Raw genomic sequence first — 23,427 nt, forward strand, 5'->3', positions numbered from 1 at the left:
GAAGGAGTGAGTCACAAGACGGAGGGGAAAGAAGAAAGCTATTTTCAGATCCTAAATTTGTATTTACAGTTCTGACATTTAGGGAACCACAAGTATTTTTGTTGTTTTTACTTACTGTAGCCAAGTAAATGTGTAACAAACCCACAGTGATATTGGTAAAGAGTCACCAAACTCAATTCTAACCAAGATTGCAAATGAACAAAGAAATTGGCCTAAATTTTTTTTAGAAAAGCTTTTATAAAAAACTTCTAAGACCAACAGAAGCGTTCCCACAATTAAAGAGATTCCAATCGCCCCACCCAAAAAATAAAATAGAAAGCCACAGTTTTTAAATAAAAGAACATACCCTGCAGTGTTTGAAACTCAAATACTCAGCACTAAGAACCTAACATTAAAGCTTATTTCTTCCAAAATTTAAGACACATCTATAGGTGCCCATCCTGTAATTCTGGGCTCCTATCCGATATATTTAAAATTACAAAGAACTGGTAATGAATATATCCTCCTGAACAGCCAGCCTTCAGAAAGAGGTGAAAACCTTGACCTTAATTTCCATTATCCAACGTTGGGTCTTGACCCTGCAATCTGATACATCTGGTTGAACTCTTATACACATGGAGTCCCATTTAAGACGAACGGGCCCACACACACGTTTGAAGTCCTTGTGTGGACCAGATTGCATATTTGCAGCTTACAATTTGAGTTTGTCCCCTTTTAAATGAGCTTTAATCATTTGGTGAGTGAAGTGTGCTGGTACAGAAAAAAAAACATTCCGAAAAACCCTCACTTTTAAAAACATCATCTTTATTTTGGCTTCATGGTTACAATTTTAAGTCCATAGATACTTACAGTTAAATGGTTCTCAATTGGTAAATCTCCGCTTGTTATGTAAACAGTGCAGTCTCTAGCAAACTGCTGTACAAGAACTTTATAAAATACAGATTAAGTGACATTTTCATCTGCACAATATTCTTGATTAGTGCACTATCATAACATCAATTACAAAGGCAAATACCTTTCTAATTATGGATTAGTATAAAATGGCACAAAAAGGAAAAAAAACTGGAAGGCTGTAAGCATGGCCAAGCTTCTGAACAAGCTGAGTCAGGTCAACTGATTGGCATTTGGAAGTAGAGATCTTAATCAGTCATGGACACTAAATTTAACTATTAGTCCTCCTCTCTCTGGCTGCATAAGAAACAAATACATTTTTTACAAACTGGGGTCTGTACTGTTCAAAAGTATTTGTACCATAACAGCAGGTTCAGATCACTGGAGTTCAAGTGCAATTAGGAAACTACAAATTTTCACTACTCCCAATATCATACTTAAGAGTCCACAACTAAAATTAGACCCAGATTTTCAGCCAAACATGTTTAATTGTGCATAATCATTTATCAACACTTATTTTAGGCATGAAAATACCAGATGTGTGTGCATAAGTTAGGTGCACGAATGCTAATTAAAATATGGCCCAAAGTCTCATTTCTAAATTTAAGAGTGTAATCAAAAAGCCTATATTAATAAATTGTCATCCATTTAAACTTATAAAATAGGCTTTGCCTGGCACACAGATACCTACTGCCAGATAAAGACAAATGAAATCTATGAAAGATTTCCTAGTCAATCAGAAACGGAACACCTAATCCAAAGGCTTCAATAGTGAAGGATGGTTTTCTGACGTCAACATGGTTTTATGTTATAATCTTGAATAATCTACAGGAGACAGTGAGTGGGGAAGACCTATTCACCAGTTTAAAAACAATTTGTGACAATAAGTGTGTTGTCCCAATTAGAATAAGGAGTTCAGAAAAGTCTGTTTTGATTTGGCAACACTTTGATATTTCTAAGTAAATTATGCCCCACTTTATCAAAAATTCTGATTAGCCCGAAATATTTAGAGGTGTTTATTTAATAAGTTTACCTACGAAAAGTACGTTTATAAAGCTGACTGATTGGCTGTACTGGCAAGACAACAATCTCAAATCCAAGAATGGAAGGAAGTTATACCAACTAGTGGTACCAACAGTCATTTCTCAGGTTTTAAAAACAGCAACAGTGATAAAGTATAGAACCATCATTTACTGAACAGCTTCAGAAGCAGACAAAAATGATTGTAGGAGTTTTCTTGCATAATTTAAATAACGCTCTTTCAACAGTCTTATTTCAGAGATGCCCATATGATGAGTCCAAGAACCACTGCTCCAATGACAAGTACAAGAATGATGATACACATTTTCTTCCGTGACTTGCGCTGTTAATACAAAAATTTGATTTTTGTGCAGTGTTCAGAACTACTTAGCAACTGCTTCTGTGGTTCTGTTATTTACACAATCTAAATGAGCTGTGTACTTAAAAAAGACAATTAAGACAGTAAATGCTTAACAGGCAAAAGTCATTCAGGAAACAAACAATAAAAGTTATAACTTCACTCCTTAGATTTCAAGGGTATTTGGAATTCACATTGGAAAAATACATTCTTCCTGGCATCTCACAGGAAATGTAATGAGTATATAGATTTTTTTTTTGTCTGTAAGGTGAGGGATCAGCCATTACAGGTAATGTCTGGCTTTACTCTCACAGCTCTGAACTGGAGGGAACACACTTAGTTGCTCTGTGGGGATGGCACATATGCAATATGCTCAGCACTAGGGAGCTGCGAGAGGCTTGAGCATACTCAGCGAGGATGGAATTAGATTTCAGCTGCTAAAAAAAAAAGTCTCTACTGAGTATGTAGAAACTGATGTTTTTCAAAAGCGAATAACTTGGCCAAATTTGCATGGATTTTCACAGGGATGACAAAAGGCCCATCCGGACACAAAGACCATTCCTCAGCCAAATTTCAAGTCCCTCTCCAAAATCCATGGGATGTTAAAACTTTTCAAATAAAAAGGTCACCAGAAGTTTTTAGCATGGGCAAAAATTATGTATTTTCCTCTGTATTGTCTCATTCTTTGAAATAGATCAATCATTTTGGCTGAAGTTTTCAAAAAAAAAAATTTTAGCCTGGCAGACACTGGAATGGAAAATTTTATCTCAAATGGTTAAAGTTTGGAGAAAAACAAAAACAAAACTAAAAACTTATAAGCAACTGAAAACAGGGTCTTATAATGGGAACTGTTGGGCAATCTTAATAAGTGGTGCTACCAGCCCTGCCTATATTTTACTAAAAAGTTGGCCACCTTATTTTGTCCCTTACAAGCCAGCAGACAAATTTAGGTTTAATAAATTTTCCCCATTGATTCGTTTGCCTGGCTATAACTGCAATATGTATAAGACTTTAAACGAGAAGGCCAACTTCAACAGAGAAGTTTTCAAGGAAGAGGATGTATTACTAATAAGATTATCTCTAACACAGGCCAAAATTTAAGACTCTCTAAATAGACTTTTTTTTTTTAAATATAAAGTCTTTCACAGGTTTCTAAAACTTTGCTCTTTCATTTTATTTTTTAAGTCAGTGAACATGGCGGAACTGGAAAGCAAAGTCTTCTATGCACAGAAGAAATTTATGCAGCCTGAGCAGCAGCACAAAACTTCCCTATACTGCCCTACCGAACCCCAACCCTGACTTAGGGAAATTACAACACAAAGGATAGGTTCATTCTCCATGCCCATTCAACTGAGAGATGGATAGGCCAGAAGCCCAGTGCCTTTCTTTCACCAACTGAAGCAACGTGGCAGACACCCCCCCCCCCCCTCCACACACACAACCACCTCTGCTGCCCTATTTTGGAGGTCATAGGGGGAAAAAAAAAAAAGACATCCTCCTTGAGGACACTACTGTCTCCTAACCGCAGTGTCCCATGCAAGCTTTATATTTGGGATGTGGTTGGCCAGAGGAAAGACAAATACAATGTAATGTGCCTCAGAACCTTGAGCTTCAATACTGGAATTGCTTTGGATGAAGCATTTGCCATTTTGTAGCTGGAGCCCTTTGTGTTGTGGACTAACAGGCCTCATTTGCCCAAGAACAGGTCAAGCGTGGGAAAAAGCTCTCTATCCCGACTGACTCTCTTCCTGAAGGTGAATGTTAGCAAGCAAGGGCATGGTCCTGATGGGGCATCAGTTCCCAGTAGTCTTTGATGAAAATTATGCAGTGAATAATCTGTGTTATGGGTGGATATCTGTAGGTCTACTCTACCTCAAGGCTTCTAGATCTCATCATCAGGTCCAAAAATTAAAAAAAACAAAACAAAAAAACCTACCATGCATTGGAGAGAATCTCTTTTGGACTCAGAGACCTCTCTACAGGAAGCAAAGCAGTCAAAAGCTCTGCATTCTTCTGGGCCTCTCTCCTTTGAGTTCCTTTCACAAAGGAGGGAAGCGAAAGTGCCTCGACAGACAGACCGACCGAACCGAACCAAACCAGGCCAATTGGGTACAGCAGAGTAGTAGAAGGCAGAAATACTGGCCACTGGATAAGCAGTTTTCTGTTCCCTGCCTGACCAGAGCAGGGGCTGCTCCAGGCTATGGCGGACACATGACTCCAATTAGTGTGCAAAGAGTCAGTTGAAGCTATTAGGCTAACGAGAACACTTGACTCCAATTAACCTGCTAAGAGTCAGGTGAGGCTGTTAAGCACCTGACTTTAATTAAGGCCCCTCTGATACTATAAAAGGGCTCAGTCTGGTCAGGCCAAAGGGAGCCAAGGAACCAGAGGAGAGAAAGTGTGGCTGAAGGGCTGGGTAATGAAGACACCCATAAGTCACTGGAATGGGAGCCCCAAGGTAAGGGTGAAAAAGGCATTAAGTGAGAGAAGCGGGAGAGCTGTGGGGAAGTGGCCCAGGGAAATGTAGCAACTCTGGCAGTGAAAGGTCAGCTACCAACAGCTGCTGCCATTAGGGTCCCTGGGTTTGAACCCGGAGTAGAGGGCGGGCCCAGGTTCCCCCCAACCTGCCACTACAGAAATACCTCCTGGGAGGGGAAGACAGGCCCCTGTCAGTACAGGAGGCTAAACTCTTCTGGAATAAGTCCATAGGGACAGAGACTGTGGGAGTTCTCTCACCAACCTCCTTGCTGGCTTATGATGAAAAGGGCTCAGTAGACTGTAACTCTGGTCCTAGAGAGAGAAGGGCTATGTGGAGGGTCACAGTGAGTCTCTGAGGCTAGCATAAACCGCCTGGAAGCGCGGGACCTACATGGACAAGGTCGGAGCTCTCCAGAAAATAAATTATATATATATATATATATATATATATATAAATAAAAATAAAAAGCCCTCTTTCACATTGAGCAGAGGATTGGATTAGATGACCTCCTCAGGTCCCTTCCAACTCTATGATTCTATTAATCCTTCCCTGACTGCACTGGCAATGAGGTGGTCAGTTTTGATGGTTTTCCATAGTATAGACACAAGCCAGCTAATTTCACATAAGGCTGCTAAACTTTCAGAGGGCATTGACTTATTGTTACTACCAACCTGGGCTGAATTTGGAAGAGTGACCCAGAGATGCTATCCTATGCCAGTCTTGGGTCTTTGAGTAAGTTTCCAAACCATTAAAACAATAAGGAAGAATTAAACTACTATAATAAAAATTAAGACAAACAACTGAAAGGGACAATTATTGATAGATGACTGGCAGTTTGCACTGATATTACCTGGTAGTCTGCTGCTCTTGATAGCTGCTGGTTTCCTTGCTGGACATGTACCTCAGCATTTTCTACGTTTGCTTCTATGCTGTCTTTTTAAAAGAAAAGTCATTTTCTCAATTAAAGCCTGATGTAATAAAAGCCTCATGTGTTTGCCACTGTTACTAATTAAAATTACAGCTGCTGCAGTTCTAATCTTCCACATTCCCAGAGCAGATATTTACTCTCATAACTTTAAATCCCAACAAGACTACCCCTAGAATTTCTATGTACCATTGGATCAGATAAAGTATCTAGTGCAAGACAAAACCACCACCCTCCTCATGGTATTTATTTTCATCTTACTTTCCTGAATAAAAAGTTGTTAAATCTTTATCCCCTAAAGAGCATTCAAACTAACTTTGATAAACACAGTAGATAAAACACTCAGATACACAGAGCAAAGTGCAAGAACAATCACTTTTGACTTGCATTTGCCATCACTAACACACAAAAAAACTTTATCCTATTGCATTTTGGAAGTTTCCTCCTTTGTCATTTTCTCTATATATACTGCAACAGTGACGAGGCTAACTTCTGAAGCACCTAGAGTATTCCAAGGTTGACTTCAGATATCATAACTTCCAAGTTCAGGTATTTTAGGGAGGGTTGGCTTTGGACATGAACCAATAAGGATAGTTTCTCAGGAAGCTGGTGTTTGAGAATAAATGAGTGAGAGATGAAGAGCACCTACTGCTCGGAGAAAGACATCAAAGAAAAGTGGTGATAGATGAAATGAGTGACCCAGAACTTTAAGAATATCACTTGGTACGAAATTCAATTGATGAAACTTTTGTTTGAAAGTTTTGGTGGCTCAGTAATTATTGAGAGAAGGTTCTGTGGGCACAAAACCAATCATAGCCAGTCTGTGAATGTTGGTTAAAGTGTTATTTAGTTGTATTCTGAGAAAATGGTGTGTGCTTAAATTTGCATTTATTGATGTAACTAAGGGCTTACCCAAGGTAATTTACTGGCATATCAAACCAAGATAATGACAACAGTGCAACTCCCTGTGTAGATGATCTTTTTTGGAAGATCTGTCTCTGTTTTTTGGTTTAGCTTACGGCAGGTCTACACTATGGGGCTCAGTCGACCTCCGTTATGCAACTCCAGTTATGCGAATAACGCAGCTGGAGTCGACGTAGCTTAGGTCGACCTTATGCAGTGTCTACACCGCACTGGGTCAACAGGAGAGTTCCTCCCATCGACTTACCTTATGCTTCTCGTTCTGGTGGAGTGCCAGAGTCAACAGGAGTGATCGGCAGTCAGTTTAGCAGGTCTTCACTAGACCTGCTAAATCGACCCACAGTAGATCGATCACCGCACCCGGTAAAGTGGAGAGAAGCCCTTAATTTGCTTTGCCCAACATAAAGAACCAAGGAAATAACTTTCCTATTGTTTCCCCCAAGTTTCTTTATACTTTGCATTTTTTCCTCATGTTAGGTTGGTAATTCACTCAAATGGGGAGCAAAAGACATTTTACAAAAATAAGAAAAGTGCAATTCAAAACTCACAAAAATTGGAAGCAAAACTCAAAATGAAGGCATAGAACCTGAAACTACATTTAAAGCCATTTTCCCCAAGTGTACTGGATTTCCTGATTGCTTTAACAGATCACCCAACAATCTCTGCCGATATAGAACACAACAGGTTAGAACCTCAAGTAACTTAAATACAGTCAGCAGAGAAGGTGCTCAAAAAAGCTCCATCAAAAACAAATCTTAACTTGCTAGTTTCTGAAGAATCATGATTTTGTGGTTTAAAATTAAGATCCAAGCATTATACTGCATGATGAATACTGTTCCCCACCGCCAAATTTCATGTAAATTTTCTAAAATGTTTTAAGGATCTGTGCTTACCTATCACATCGCCTTGTTCATGAATCATCATTCCTAAATCTTTAAATATTTCATTGATGTCCATAATATCTGCCTGCAAGAGAAAATAATTTAAAAACAATTAGCAAATATCATGGGAAACTCCTGTAGCTGGCTAAGCATTGTGCATTATTTCAGACTAGATAGCTATAGTTTCCTGCACCAAGAAGCTAATATAAATTCTTTTGCAAGATAAAGTTTTAATTTGGATTAAAAGAACACTATCATTCATCTAAATATCCAAAATCAGTTGCACTGTACATCCTACTAGTGTAAGAGGCCAATTTCTAAGGTCTTGTCTACACACAAACTTGCAATGGCTTAACTAAAGGTGTTCTTAAACTAGTTTAGGGCTTGTCTAGACAGACAGTTAATGCACAGCAAGTTGGGGTGGAAATCTAGAGTGCTATAGTCTGCTGCATGCTCACTCTCCATATAAACATGGCCTGAGTTAAACTAGTGCAAAATTCCATGTAAAACACAATTCTGTCAGTTTAAGAGTAGCTTATGTCAAAAAGGCTTAAATAATTTCTTTAGTGACTTAAACCAAACTGAAATAAGTATCTTCCCATAAGGTTTTGCAGCAGTTTAACCATGTCTGTTTAAATTAAAAACTTGTGACTCTTATTATTGACCAGCCCTTAGTTACCAAAAAACAGTTTCATCCAGTAGAGGGCAGTGGCACATACACTATTAACTATTACAACATGGTTATGATAAAGTGACATGTCACCTTCTTGTTTTGCTCACACTTCCTATTTATCCACCTCTGTTTAGTTTACCCACAAAAGTAAGTTCTTATACAATCAGTACTGCAAAGCCTATAAAGAAAAGACTGGATTCTATTTGTCTTTTTTTTATTTTTTATTTTTTTTGTCTCATGTGTCAGTAAAATTGCCTGTTAAAAGGTCCAGTTCCAGATTCTTAATTGCTGGTGAAGTTTGTTGGAGCACAAAATATATAATTTCAGTCAGTCTGGAATCCATCATTCATTTCCACTGGTATTTTAAAAGTCAGTTACTTTTTCAGAACCCACAACAGCCACAATGTCATTAATCCATAAAACTTACATTTCTGAGTCATTTAATATGTTCATTAGTACTTATTTTGTTTTAAAATATTGGAATTTTCTCTGCCTCTCCCATCCAAGTTTTTTGTTTTGCTACTGGTAGATGAATGCACAGTCCTCGAGCATTTGTTCAATTCCCGAAAAATTTAGTCATTACTGGAGTCAATATTTCATATGCACAACTATTGGTACTTTATATGCATATGTAGTACAAAAAGGAGTTACCCATTTTTATTACATTTAATATGTTTATCCTGCATTTCCAGACAATGATATTAAAGGCAACTGATACCAGGAAAAACTGAAAAATACCCCACCTGGAAAATTCTGTAGAGGGGATATTTTGCATTTTATTTAAAATTTGCCTTTGAACATGGACATGACTAGGATGGACTTAATGGAGGAACAAGCCATGGACAAGAATGAATGGCAATACTGTGCTAAACTGCATGGTCTATAAAGATGCTTTGGGATAAGGAGAAGTCTTTGGAAAAAAACAGTTCTAGGGATATTTGTATGAAAACCTAAGTTCTATCTTACTTGGTAGTCACATGGGTGGCTATTTATTCTTCAAGTGAAGTCAGGAGAGCTTAGTAGACCATGACACTGCGTAATAGAACAGTGAAAAGTGGTTTTCGTGTAGGAAATTCCACACACAGTTCTTTACCTACTGCATAAAAACAATTTCTGCATGAAAAAAATATTTTCTAACCTTTGATGATGGATTCCTCCCACTAATGCTAATGCCTGCTGCTTTAGGAAGCATCAGAAAAATATTCTCAAGTTTGTTCTAATGCTGCACATAGCAGCACTGCTTACCTCAAGCTGCCTGATGGAGGACTCTCTCTCCTCAATAAGACGGAGATCATCTTCTGTAATCTCTTCATCTTGCACTTGTGCTTGAGGTTGACTGTAAAATAAATAAATAAATAAAATAAAATACTCAGACCGCCTGAACTCAATTTATACATAAGGTTGAAATACACTTCATGTTAAAAAGACTAAAGTACAGACAATACACATATGATGTTTTTACCTTTGCAAAAATATATGTACTGCTGATGTGAAAGGCCTGAATCCTCAGGCCCTCAATAAAGAAAGTTATACAAGTATGCTATTAAACAGATTTGACATATAAAACACCTTAACCTAGTGTTTTGGCTCAGCATTTTCTAACTAAACATGCAGATATCAAATGCATCTTTCTATTTGGATTCTGAACTAAGTGTCATTTGGAGTCTGGACTCCATTTTGGCTTTCCTTGTTAGTGGAGTCTGAATTATAAGCCACTTTGAAGAAAAATGCAGGTATTCCATCTTATGGATTAATAGTTAAATATCTTGATCCAAGTTTTAGAGACCCAGCTGTCCTAATCTGGAAGAATAAAACAAACAAGGCTGCATTGTTTTTATGTTGCCCTCTACAGACATAGTTGGATGAAAGCGCCTTACCACATCTTTCCTTCAGAAGACCCTAGCAAACTAGAGGAAGCACATTCCATTTTAATGTGTGTTAATTCATAAGAATTTTTAAAAGCCTTTTTAAAATTTGTCTTATGAGTGTACATTGTTACTTAAGGTTGTTAAACATGCACATGCCCATTTATTAGCCTGTTCCTCCCCCTTATCTTGCAGTTGGTGGTTTAGTCTCGGAAAATAAATCAGGAGGGCAGCAGTGGTTGGGGTTAGCTAAATCTAACCTGACTCAAACGCGTAAAACCCTTAGCTTTGAGTCCATTACACATGGAAATAAAGGTTAAAATTTGGTGGCAGCAACTCGGTTTAGTTTTGGTTTATTTGTGGGAGAGGGGAGAAAGGAGAGTTTGGTACAATGCCTATCACAATTAGGCTCTTATCTCTGTTGAAGCCTCTGGGCTTTATTGTAATAGAATTGTATTACATTTTTTTTTTAAAAACTAATTTTAGTTTTTTTATTTCCCTCTACAGGGAAAAAAAAAAAAATCAGCTTCCACTGTTGCAGTTAAATGGATCACATTAAAGGCCAGGAGACCCAGAAACTGAGTTTGACAGTGTTAAAGCAGTAACTTTTAAAAAGAAATACTTTTAAATAGAAATATTTTGAGTTCTAATTTTAACTTCTGTAGAACACTAGCAGCTTGTGATTGTTAGCTTTCAGAGGGTTACAAAAAACCCCAAACACACAGCATGCTTTAACAAACAGATTTTTTTTAAATGCACTCTATAAGTGATTTTAATAAGTGTTTCACCACACACATTCTCTTACACTCTGTGCTGTAGTCCACGGTTTTCTCTCAAATAAGTCCCCATTATTGGAGTCTACCAATCACTTTACAAGACAGGTTATAAGGTTTATGGCACACCCATCCTACCTGTCCCAAGAAACAAGTGTTCCTTCTTTGTAACCGTCTTCTGAAGGACCAGCCTGTAGGAAAAGCAAAAGTTACCATTTTCAGTGATGGGTACATAATAAAATGTTTGTTGATATTACCATAATTAATCAAGATTAAGGGGGTTTTAGCTTCGGTAGCTCTAAAACAAAATGTCAGTTATGTTCTTGGTGTGTGTGGAGATATATATATAAAAATATAAATAACTGGGCTTGGTAGCAGCCTGCAATATATTTTATGCCAATACACATTGCTGTATTCATGGAGTCAAAGGTCAGGATTGAGCCTATATTTCTACCGAAAAAAAGCATAATTTTGCATCCCCAAAAACTGTTAATTTTAGTTCTCTAAAATTAACTGAAGTCCAATTTAAGACTGATATAAGTAAAGACACTCTAAATGAAGGCTACTACTTTACTCAATGTTTCCTGCTTCATAGCCCATGATAACCTCAATCCTGCAAAGGGGTCTAGCAGATGGATCCTTACATCCAAAAAGATTCCCTGTTGATTTAGGGGACACTATACACATATAAAGATCTACCTCCATGATTCCCACAGCAAGATCAGGGCATATGCACTATGTGGAGTACCTATGAACACCTTTGAAAAACCATACATAGGCACAAGGACACAGTAAGTCTTTTAATCAGGAACTACTCTGAAGTTATTTTTTCCTTAATCAAACCACTAAACTGAAATGCAAGTTTTAAATTTAATATCTTGTGTTCAAAGGCAAGCAAAGTTTTTAAAAAACAAAACACATACAACTATGTTGGCATTGTGCGCGCATTCTACATGCGCACATTTATTTTATCTCCTGCCATGGTGACAATCCTGTAAGAATGCTGCTCTCAAGCTAATAAAGAGGTAGGTTTTATGTTTGAGTTGAATAATAAATTTCTGGATACTTACAGATACCCTAGAGCTGGCTCTTACTCTGGCTACAAGATCTTTTTCTTTCTCAGCAGCTTGCCTTTGGATCCTCTGGAAGTTGGCCAGTGCAGTACTGAACTCTGCCACAAGACGATCTTTCTGTATTTTTCTTTGACGCTATTGGAGGAAAGCAAGACTGATTTTTATAACAGCAAACAAGCTTGCTCCTGTTCAAGGCTTTACAAATAAATTATTTCAAGGGTGGTTTTTTCTTCCCCCTCTTTTTTTTTTCCCTCCTTCCCGTTGCCATGAGACACTTTAAATAAAGTGTGAGGTCCATGCTATGTTCCCTCTCATTTGAGATTGTATGGACTACCTCCCATTCAGGTTCACATAATAACCCTATCACTATTACAGCAATTGTAGAAAAATAGTATTAGGAATGCAATGCATTTTCAACTGTCTTAGTGGTATTTAACAGCTGGAATTAAGGAGGATCCAGCATCACACATCCAGACAGCTTTCAGTAAGCCACTAGTGAGACCTTCTGTCTTATTTATTAATTATTAAGTAGGTTCACTGTACAATTGCTGAATATTTTGATATTGTAAAATTTAAACTGTGTAAAAACAGCCCAGAGCATTGGGGGAGGAGGGGAAACTCAGTGATTTAATTATAAGACAGAAGCGCTGAATGTATGCCCTGAACTGTACCTGAGAGGTGAAATGACCTCGTAATCATGTTTTTACAAAACCATCAATTTCCAATTTTTACTCCTGTTGAGAATGGACCCTGTGAGGGCATGAGAGAATTTCCTCTAGATTTCCTCATCCACACAGATCACATTGCAAATTCAAAGGGAGTGTCAAAGAGCTACAACTTGCCCTTAGTCAGCCAATCACCTCCACTTTTCCATCCTGGAGTCACAAACAAGGGTGGGAGGGAACAGTCTGGTCAAACAACATGGTTGGGTTTCTTACCACAAACTTTCAGACTCCAGGGCCAAGCAAAAGAGGCACTTCAAAAAAAAAATGGGGGGGAGAAGGGGGTGTCTAGAGGTATTTATGTACCAAGTGCAAAGTTTAAGCAGCAAACATGAATGAGATAGAAGTGATTAAATAATTATAATCTGTTGACCATACTCACTCATTTTAAATCTCTTAATCCTACAAGTCACAATAACACACCATCAGCAGCAATAGTAATTACCATGTGTGGTAGCAATTCTTGTCAGAGTGCTTTAGTTCTGATACATTGTAGGAGCAATTGCTTACAGAAAACTATTGTGCATTTTACTGCACTTGAGGCCTATTAAATGACTTCTACATAGCACTGAACATTTGTTTTAAACACAGACCTCACTTGGATGTTGTCAACATCTAGTAATGAGAGCCATAATATGAATACGTAACGTAAAGCATCTGAATGGCTTCAATCAGCCAACATTATGTTCAAATGATCCATGTTCTTCATTTTTATACCTGTTCACTTGTTGCAGGCAGAGACCCAAACTCTTTAATGTTCTTGTCAGTTTCTTTGGCAAGCTGGTTTGCATGCTGCTGCTTCTGCTGCCTAAACCAAACACAAAGTCTGCATTATAGCCACTGGATTATTTTGCTGGAACAATTTCATTGCTGCTCAGGAGCAGTATTTTTTGAAAACAGTTACCAAGTATCTTACTAAATATTTATTTATAGGCATTTGCAGTGGAATCGGCCACTGGCTATTGTACAGAAAAAGTTACAGATACCAGAGCCATTTTTGGAAATATCTGTAAGCAAAAATATTTGTAGAAAAATAAAAAGTAATTTGCAGCCTCGTCAATTAAATGAATCAAGATGCTTTTGCGGTGGCCCCTGAACAATGAAGTATACATATAGCAGACTTCAGACACCCTCTAAAAAGAGAAGATCAGGAAAAAAACAAAACCGTTTCCTTTTTTGATAAATCAAGCAGTCAAACTTTCATTTTTTTAAATTGTGGTCTTTGGCTCAGGTATAAATTTAGGACCATGCCCACCCACTCAATCCATAGCAAATTTCTTCCTGATGTCAATGGGAGATTTGTACCAATAAAAGGGGAGGATGTCTCTTATGTGGGAACTAAACTTGTATTACTTGTTCAGTATCTTTTAGTGGAGAAACATACTCACTGTTAGCACAGGTATTTATGCCCTTTGTTACTCTGCCTTCCTCATCCTCTTTTCCTTCGTTGCCTTTTCCATGCCTGTGACTCTCCTTACTTTCCTTTTTATTTCCTTCCCTTCCTCACTTCCCATGGATTTAACTTCAATCCCCTCCCCCATTTCATCTGCAAAATGATCAGCAATGAAAGGGTTAACATTGGTGGGGAGGGGGTTGTTTGTTTTAAAGTGTCCTCATTAAGCTTTAGAAGCAAAACATTCCAATGAGATGATAGAAGCCAGGAGTTCCCACCTCTCAGGTGATGTCTTCACCAGCAATGTCAAAGGGCTGCCGCGGCAGAGCTTTAACATGGCTGTGTAGTCGTGGCACCAGCGCTGGGAGAGAGTTCTCCCAGCACCAACCACATGAGGGGAATAGCTACCAGCCCTGGGAGCACAGCTCCTAGCGCTGGTGCACTGTCTACACTGGTGCTTTACAGCGCTGAAATTTGCAGCACTCACAGGGGGGGGGGGGGGGGGGGCCCCACCCCTGAGCAAGAAAGTTGCAGAGCTGGAAAGTAGCAGTGTAGACAAGGCCTCTGTCACAATTTCACTCTATCTGAAGACTGAGGAAAACAGCACTGTTTAAGTCAACCATTCAAACATGACTGGAAAGTGATCTTCACAGTCACAATTGTATTTTTTTTTTTTTTAAAAAGAAAGCTTAGATTCTGCAGAATGACTCACAAACAGGAAAACATGAAGCATGTCAGACCCATCCCAAAGAGCAGATATTTTAAACATCTGCCACAATACAATTTTCCTGGATATTTAGAAGCTGCCAGAGACCTACATGTATTCCCAGGTTGCAAATCTGTACAACAAAAGGCATATGGCTTCCCCACTTTCAGGGAGCAGAGCATCATTCCTCTGGTATACATTCAAATTCCCACCCCCCATACCGTACCAGATTAACGTTGGTTTTGTAGATGTAGTTGTAGCCAGTTTACCCTCAATCCAAACAAAACATTGCATAAGTAGAGGTCCCCAGAGCGTGGGACACCTTGTGTAAGGGTGTGGAGGAATGTTTGGGGTGGCACACAGCTGGGGCCCGGGCCAGCCCTCACAGCTCTGCCCCCAGCCAGGGCCCCAGCCTTGGCCACCTAACCCCGGTCCACTTCCCTTCCCTCCCAGAGCTGCATCCCTACTCCTGGCCCTAGCCCGGGGGGCACAAACAGGGATAAGGGGAGGGCACAAGGTAAATAGTTTGGGGGCCACTGGCATAATCTGATCAAACCATACTAGCCAAGATTAGATTTTTAACTAATGTAGGTATGCAATTATGTGCCTAATTTTCAATATATAATCACTGCAATCCAATGTGCAAATGGCTAAAAAACAGGAAACTGCACTAGAATGCCTAGCAGCATCCCCCCCCACCACACTCCCTGTTCCATGCTGAATGATACCAAGTGCAAGAGGAACCTAACTAAACTTTGAGTTTAGTTACTGTATAAGTGCTAGAGTTTACTTTCAATCACTGTCATCAGTCGGAAATCCATTATGGATCCAGGGTAGTATGTCATCAATTTTGTAGTCCTAGTTCAGAGTAATTAGAGTAATTTGTCATCCTGCCCAGAATGAATGTGACAGGCCTGGTCTAATGTACATTTCCCTCCTGCCATTCAATGGCTACTGTGCTATATTAACAGCCACAGAGAAATGTCTGCCAACTTTCTCACTCAATGAGCTCATGCAGCACATGCAGCCTATGCATATTTGTGGTAGGATTAAAGAATAAAAGTGGTAGAAGAGTTTGGTCCATGTCAAATGAGCCTCTGTACTAAGAAACAGAACGGCTAGCAGTCTCTTTCAATGGGACACAAACGAAAGCCCACATTCAGAGGGCTGAACTTCAATGTAACTTCTGACAACTAGCCTTATTTCACTTCTGCTTTCTCTAGTATTTTTGGATTATGTTCACCTTGTAATTTCACTTGATACTGTGGTTAGCATTGTTTAACAGTCTCACTTTGCCTTCTTGCAGTACCCCACAAAAGCACCCCCCTCTTCCAGTGCTGTCAGTTTGTGATTACATTTAACACAGCACATGTTCAGCAGAAGTACTGAGAACTGCCAGTCAGATAGGTTAGCATGGCAAGATCTTGAAGGTTACAAAAATACATTAGATGATTAATTTTTTCATGTTTAAGCTTTAATACTTCTGTTCTACTTCCACCATCCCATCCCCAACAAAGCTGAATACTTTGCTAAAATCACTGTCACCTACTGAGGCAGTATTTACAATATCGTGAAATGAGAGATCTTCATGTAAAGTACTTACAGCTGTTGCCTCAACTCAGGCGTGTCTTGTGGTGTTCCAAGTTGATGCAGTATTCTTTGTATTTCTGCAGCTGTTAGTGAAGAGGAAGAGAGATTTTAAATGACCCAGTTAGATATATTTTCCCCTTTAGTTTTATGCATTTTTGCTTGACAACTCTAAAACATACACTTGCTGACGAAAAAAGTGTATGTGCAACTGTGATAGGCCAAGCAAAATGTGATTTTCAATAAGCCTAAATTAAATCCTAGGTTATGTCAAAAAGGAACACAACATCCTGAAATATCTAGGCAGAAAGTGGTCATGAAAGGCTGAAGTTAGTTTAAGCCAGACTCCTTAACTCAAATTTATCTACAATTATTTCAAGAAGCAATAAAAACTGTGTACTGGTTTATTCATCCTGTGCGTGTGCTATATCAGACAAACATCTGAAAGACTGACACGATATTGACATGTGTATAAATATTCATAACTAGTATGTTAGTGACAACAGCTCACAAAACATTCCTAAGCTTAAAGTAGTACTGATACAAAATGAATATTGAGGGCTACATTTGAAGTTTGATTTATACATTTGGAACAAATGCTTAAAAAAAATATTTTCTTATGGGATACAATGAGAAACTCAAAGCCTCATGCCAAGTTTTAAGCGTGTTACACAAAATGTATCTCAGCTCTGAATTAGCAAAATGAAGATGCACCTGAGCCTTCCTTTTAAGGAAATGGGGTGGGGTAGAGGAAGAGAATGAAATCAGAGCTTTATTTTACAATGTTATTATTCGTGATGTGATCACTAGTCTGATTCCACAGTGGCACATTTTTAGAAAGCCAAGACAGGGAGAGTATTTAATGGGGAGAATCTATATTAGCATACCCTCAGTCAACACTTATTTGTCTCCCCAAAACACATTTATCCCCATGCAGTCATCTAGGCAGCAGAAAATATGATGTAGGAAGAGCTCTGGATTTGATGATTTCATGATATGTAATTTAGTGTGTTTTGAGGAACTAAAGAAAAATTGCAAAATTTAGATAAAGTGAGTTTGAGAAAGATGCCTCCTTTTACTGTTTAAGAACAGGAAAAATAAAGATTCATGGCATTATACATTCAAAGTCTACAAGACATTTATTATATAAACTAAATATTATAGCAAAGTGTTTATCCAATCCCATAAAACAAAAACACAAACAACAACAAAAAAGTGAGAATCCCTTATTGAAACATTTTAAAAAACATTAGCAGTTGAGTGATTTTTAAAGATATTTTTAAGAGTCCCCAGTTAGTTAATCATTATATTGTGTTTATATGTTTAGTTTTAAATATATACATTCCAATATTCAGTATTGTTAAAGTGACTGATAATTTTCTTTCTACCCTCATAATATAGAAAGTACTTAAATATTTTGGAAAAAACTGATTGATTTTTATATATTTTAAAAAAAAACTTTGCACAAACTTGCATAACATACAAATAAGCTTTTGGGAAGTTTGAAAGTGAATTTATATACTTGAATTTCTGTGTAGTTTAAACTACTGATATAAAAAAAGAACTTAATGGTTTTAAAATTTAATCAAGTTAAACAGAACAGACCTAGAGAAAGTTCTAAGAAAAAAATCCTGAACCAACAGCAAAATTTGTGAACAAATGCCACCTGCTGGCAAGTTTGAGAGACAGAGCTTCTGGGGCCCAAGTCACATTAAATATCCCCTTGAGCACATGGTGTCCTAAGACATACTGACAAGATTTACTTAAAATGAATGTAAACCTTTGAATAATGTGTTGAATAATGAACTACTAAGCTGAAATATACTGTACTAGAAATCCTCTTTATTGGTAGTTAACCACAATAGTTATTTCTGATGTCTATTTTTTGGGGTCCAATATACCTAATGTATTACGTAATTACTTTAAAGGTAAAATATAATTTAAATTGGTAACATGCAAATGACTGTGAAATTAATCAAGATGTTGGTTGATTGGCTATTACAGACTATTTTTTAAGTTTTACTGGGTACTAAACTCTCAAAGCAAACAAACTATTTCTGATATTCTACCTATAGAAAGATACCTTGGACATAAGAATCAAGGTGCTCGTACATTTACTAAAATTCATCTCCAGAATACTTCTGCATGTATTTTGGACATAAGCTTTTAAGCACTCTACTATACCTACATCTATTTGACAGATGTAGGAAAGTTTACCAGTTTGGATTACCTTACTGCTATCTGGAGGATGAATTTACTGACTGCAATAGAAGATTAAAAGCAAATGAAGGTTTAAGCAGAGGCCACTGTATGTAAATTACTCCGAACAAGTCTGCATTTTCACTATATTTAGTTCCAAATGCCACAGGCATGATTCTCAAAGATATATGTTGTACTGTAGTTTTAAAGCTTCCTCCTGAATATTTTGGTGACTGGAAGGGGGATAGAGAACATGATGGGGGCAGGTGGAGGGAAAACTTAGTCCCTATAAAACAAGGGCTGTATGTAAAAAAATTCCAGCTTCTCAGATGGGCAAACAGACACCCCCGACTTAGGGTCAAAATGGTTTGTTGCTCACAATTAGGAACATAAAAAAGTACAAGACCACACAAATCTTTTTTTTTTAAAATCCATCTAGTCCATTATTGCAGTTCTGAAACTGATCACTACTGTACAATTCAGGGGGATGTTTAAAAATCCTACCAGGCAACTGGTCAGTAGTGTTACACTAAGTCAGAGAGGTAAACTTGTTCCAGCTTTATCCTTAGCTAGCAGGATTTTTGTAAATTACAATACACATGAACCCTGGATGGGTCAGGAGATTGGTATAGGTTAGAAGTCCTTCTTGTAGTGTTCAGTCCAATTTTCATAAATACAGCCAGACGGTACCAGTGTGATCGTTTAGTCCGATATCTAAAGTGATCGAAATTTTTTATGACCACCTGGTAGCTATTTAGAAGCCTTTGGGAAGCAAGTTTAATTCAGTCTAGTTTCCAGTGGGCAGATCACAAAGGTAACAGCCACAAACAATACTCTGTTAGGCCTAACCATGTCCACTTCACACTTGCCTTTCAATAAACAAACACCTTTCTCCCAAGAACCTGTTTTAACACAGTAAAGCAGAAAGGTGCTAATGCAGTGCGAAGACTTCATTAAAAAAAAAAAAATTAACCTGAGAATAAAAGCCAAGGACTGAATGGACATAAAAACTCCAGAACAGGATTAGAGCACTTTGGTAAGCAGTCTGGGAAAGATTTTATTACTACTGTCTTTATTACATAAGCTTTATGAAAAGAACACTTCAGTACTCAGAGCTGCCAATCCAGCAACAGGATATGAGAGCAGGGTGGGCATGGAAAAGCATGGAACCCCCAAGTACATACGCAGGAAAAAAAACCAAAGAACAGGTACATTAATTTTAGGCCTACTATCTTGACAGCATCCCAAGTCAGTCAATTTTAAAAACAAGACAAGCTTGGAAAATGTACATACTTTTTATAATGAAAGTCACTACTCTGAGCTTAGGGGGCAAGGCACTGTTTAGTGATGACAGGAAACAGGACAAACTTGTATGGATTACAGAATGCATTTTTCCTAGCAGCTGACAGAACACATGCAAAAAATTACCCAAGCCTCACCCTTTCAACCCCCAGACATGAGTGCTGCATTAAGAGGAGCTAATACAATTTTAGCAGTTAGATTTTAGTTACTAGGCTAGAGATGCTGTGAAGAGAGTCTTGCAGCACAAAGCTACTGGCTGATTAAAGCTACTCTCCATTCAGTTACATCTTTAAAACTAGTCTGACTTGCTTAAAAGCATAGATGGCCTGAAACGAGAATTGCAGAATTCAGTCTGGTTTTCTGCTTATAAAGTTGGGAGAAAGTCACCCCATAATTATGTGGCCAAATACTGGTTCAGCTACAGTCACCAGGAGTTCCACCACTGATGGCAAAGGGGATCAGAATATGGCCCACAGAATTGGGATTTAGTCTAGCATTAAGTCTCACATCTCCTACACAAGGTAAGTGCTGCCCAGCTGGAGCCCGCAACTGTTAAGAAGGGCATCAAGCTCTATTCTGAATTTACTGCTCTGTGGGGCCGGGGCAGGCAGGGAGCCTGCCTTAACCCCACTGCACCGCCGGGCCGAGGTAAGTGCTGCCCAGCTGGAGCCCACACTCCAAACCCCAGCCCTGAGCCTCCTCCCAGAGCCAGCACCCCATGCCCCCTCCTGCACGCACCTCAACCCTCTGCCACAGGCTCAGCTCAGAGATCCTCCCACACTCCAAACCCCGTGGCCCCAGCCCAGAGCCCACACCCCCTCCCCCTGTCCCAGCCTGATGAAAGTGAGTGAGTGTGGGGGAGAGCGAGCGACAGAGGGAGGATGGAGTGAGTAGGGTGAGACCTCAGGGAAGGGGCAGGGTAAATCCTGGGTTACATTTAAATTCAAAAAGTGATCTTGTGCATAAAAAGGTTGGAGACCACTGAGTTAGAAGAACCTGAGAGTGAATCTAAATTTATGCCAGCTGCCAATGGTCCATCACCCAAAGATCAGCTGGTTGTAAGAAAGTCTGGCCATACTGTTTCCTCCAGCTCTGCCCCTTATGCCTGAGGCTGGCAATGGAGTGGAGTCAAATCATTATACTGTCTCTATGCCATCTGAGACTTTAGCACAGCTTTGCACATGGAGAATGATGGGAAACAGCCCAAATAAAGCAGAATCTTTAAAAAGGCCCACAACATGCAAGTACATAAAAACAGTGTGAGACCTTATTTCTGAGTACCATATTTATGATACATAGCCCAGCTATGTTATAATTACAACTATGTTTCTGTAGCCAGATGATGACGCTCATGTGACACGGTTACTGAGTTCTGTGGGCACAACAGTAGTTTCTACTTTGATTTTTTTAAATCACCACTACCACACATCAGCCATGTTCTGAAAACTGCACCAACCACATTGCCTAACTGCATCTATCCTATAATGCCTCAATGGGGAGACAGTGCCTAGTGGACATGCACACAAAGCAACACTGGCAGCAGACAGGGCAACGGACATTGAGATGTCATAGTGCACAAAGACCTGATCCGAGGGGGTGGGGTGGGGAGAAAGAGGAGGAGGAGGAGAGAATGTGTCGATATTACAAAACAGTGTTACGCCCAAGTTACAGGAAGATAGCCTTATTGCAGCCTAGGCCACTGGCAAGGGTGACGTGATTAGCTGTCACAGTTACTAGCTGAATATTAACCATGTGGAATAGGGACCCAAGCCATACTTAAAGCTAAGCATTTCAGTAACTAGTTCAAACTCAGTTAAAAATTAAAGTGTGTAGACAGGGCACTGATGCAAGTCCAAGATTTGCCATTCTGAACACAGCAGGGGGCCAGTGAAATTAGTGTTCGAGATTTAAAATTGTCAATTTCAGTCACTTCTAGATCTTGAGCCCAAGCAGATTAAGTAGAAACTGAGAAGTGTACTCATGTACACACATACTATATTTTCCCTTTCATCTGCTTTAAGCAGCGTTTTCCCTAAGATAAATCAGCAGTATATAAAATGCCACTGCACGCATCTTTCACAAATATTTAGACATTTTACCGGCACTGGTTGGGTAACAGTGTGTGGAAATACTTAACTTGTTCAACTGGAAATAAGAATTTGAATAAGTGGAATATCCAACTACAGATGAAGATGAAACCTAATAATTTAGGACGTCACCGAATGATTCCTGAAGTGCCCCTCCCCCCCTCCAAAATCAGGTTTATTTTTTTGGATATGGGGAGGTGAGGGTGCTGGTTTGCATTATTTGTATCAGATTCAAAACATTTTCCTACTATGCCCTAGACCTGAATATTTGATTAAATAGATAGATACAAGAATATACACAAGTCTACTGGATTCGTTTATAAGTCTCTTTCTAAACTGATATTTGGAGAAATTTACATATCCACAAAATTTTAGTTAGTTAAACAGGGGAATGCTCTAGTGTAAATTCACTAAAGGATTTGAAAGCATCTCATACATACATCAAAGATGACTTAAGCTCAACCCTGCTGTGAGGTAGGTAGGCATCATTTCTGTTTTTAAAGGTGGTGAAACTAAGGCACAGAGGTTAAACAATTGCTCAAGGTCACAGCATGTCTGACAGAATTCAGATTTCCTCCTTTCCTCAGCTAGAATAGGCTGGTAGATACCATGCATTTCTTGAAGAAACTGGGGTTGAGGAATAGGAAGAACTTGAAGTGACAGAATAAGTTATACTAGCACTGAGGGACAAAAACAAAAAAAAACCCCACCACTACCACACAATGGGGGTGGGGGTTATGGGGAAGGAGGAGACATGGGGAGAATTTTTTTTTTTTATACCTTGATACCCATGACTTTTTAAATTATTTCTTAATTCAGTATACTAGACGCTTTAAATAAAAGAAACCAGTGTAACCAGCAGGATAGTTTGAAATATTAATTTTATTATAGCTAAGGATTTACATTTAGGCAATTATTAAACTTTTCAACAATTAATAAGACTTTAAAGTGAATTGCCTTTAAAAACACCACTACACTGAATACAACTTTATTAATTTGCAAAAAACTAGGACTTTCTGCACATCTATTAATATCTTTAATTTACCATTAGTATTTACTACTTTTATAAAATTTAGTATACAAAAAAGTTAGACCTGCATGCTATAAGTGACAATGACATAAGGCAAGTGTTGCCTAGACTTCACCAAAGTAAGGGATGGCACAATCTCTAAATCAGTGGGCCAATGCAGTAGACCTGTACATTTAAGTCTGTGACTGAGGAAAGACAATATTTCTAAATATCCCTTAAATGGAATTGGGCCCAGCTCTCCTGTTCCAGTCCAGTTTCACCCTAGTTTGGTGTAATGTGGAGGGTGGGGCTGCCTCTGGGAGTTACACAGGAGAGACAGCCCAAAGGCAAGGAGAGTGAGAATGACAGAGTTCAGAAGAGCAGAGCTTCAAGGAAGTGATGCCCCTGACGGAGGGGGCAGAAAGAGTTCCCTGGTAAGCAGTCCCAGGGGAACACTGTGTGTGTGCGCTACAGACCTCTCTAGGCCAGAGAGCCAAAGGCTGAGAGCAACCAGAGGCAGATGTCTACTACCGCTTTGAACTGGAGAGCAGAAGCTGAGGAAC

At 38.8% G+C, this 23,427-nt stretch overlaps 1 protein-coding gene across 3 annotated transcripts in view; it reads right to left on the minus strand.

The window, feature by feature from the left end:
* Positions 1–789: 789 nt before the first annotated feature.
* STX7 (syntaxin 7) overlaps positions 790–23,427 on the minus strand; it is a 41,165-nt gene continuing 18,527 nt past the window's right edge. For all 3 annotated transcript variants that reach the window (XM_045011293.1, XM_045011294.1, XM_045011292.1), the window contains exons 3-10: positions 16,284–16,353; positions 13,299–13,389; positions 11,857–11,994; positions 10,925–10,977; positions 9,394–9,484; positions 7,488–7,560; positions 5,599–5,681; positions 790–2,254 (exon numbers count right to left, since the gene is read on the minus strand). In XM_045011293.1, the coding sequence (XP_044867228.1) occupies positions 2,162–2,254; positions 5,599–5,681; positions 7,488–7,560; positions 9,394–9,484; positions 10,925–10,977; positions 11,857–11,994; positions 13,299–13,389; positions 16,284–16,353 (692 nt within the window). In that variant the 3' untranslated portion in view covers positions 790–2,161. The remainder of the gene's footprint in view (positions 2,255–5,598; positions 5,682–7,487; positions 7,561–9,393; positions 9,485–10,924; positions 10,978–11,856; positions 11,995–13,298; positions 13,390–16,283; positions 16,354–23,427) is intronic.

The sequence above is a fragment of the Mauremys mutica genome, chromosome 3 (assembly GCF_020497125.1).
Source record: "Mauremys mutica isolate MM-2020 ecotype Southern chromosome 3, ASM2049712v1, whole genome shotgun sequence".
In the NCBI taxonomy this organism is placed as follows: domain Eukaryota; kingdom Metazoa; phylum Chordata; order Testudines; family Geoemydidae; genus Mauremys; species Mauremys mutica.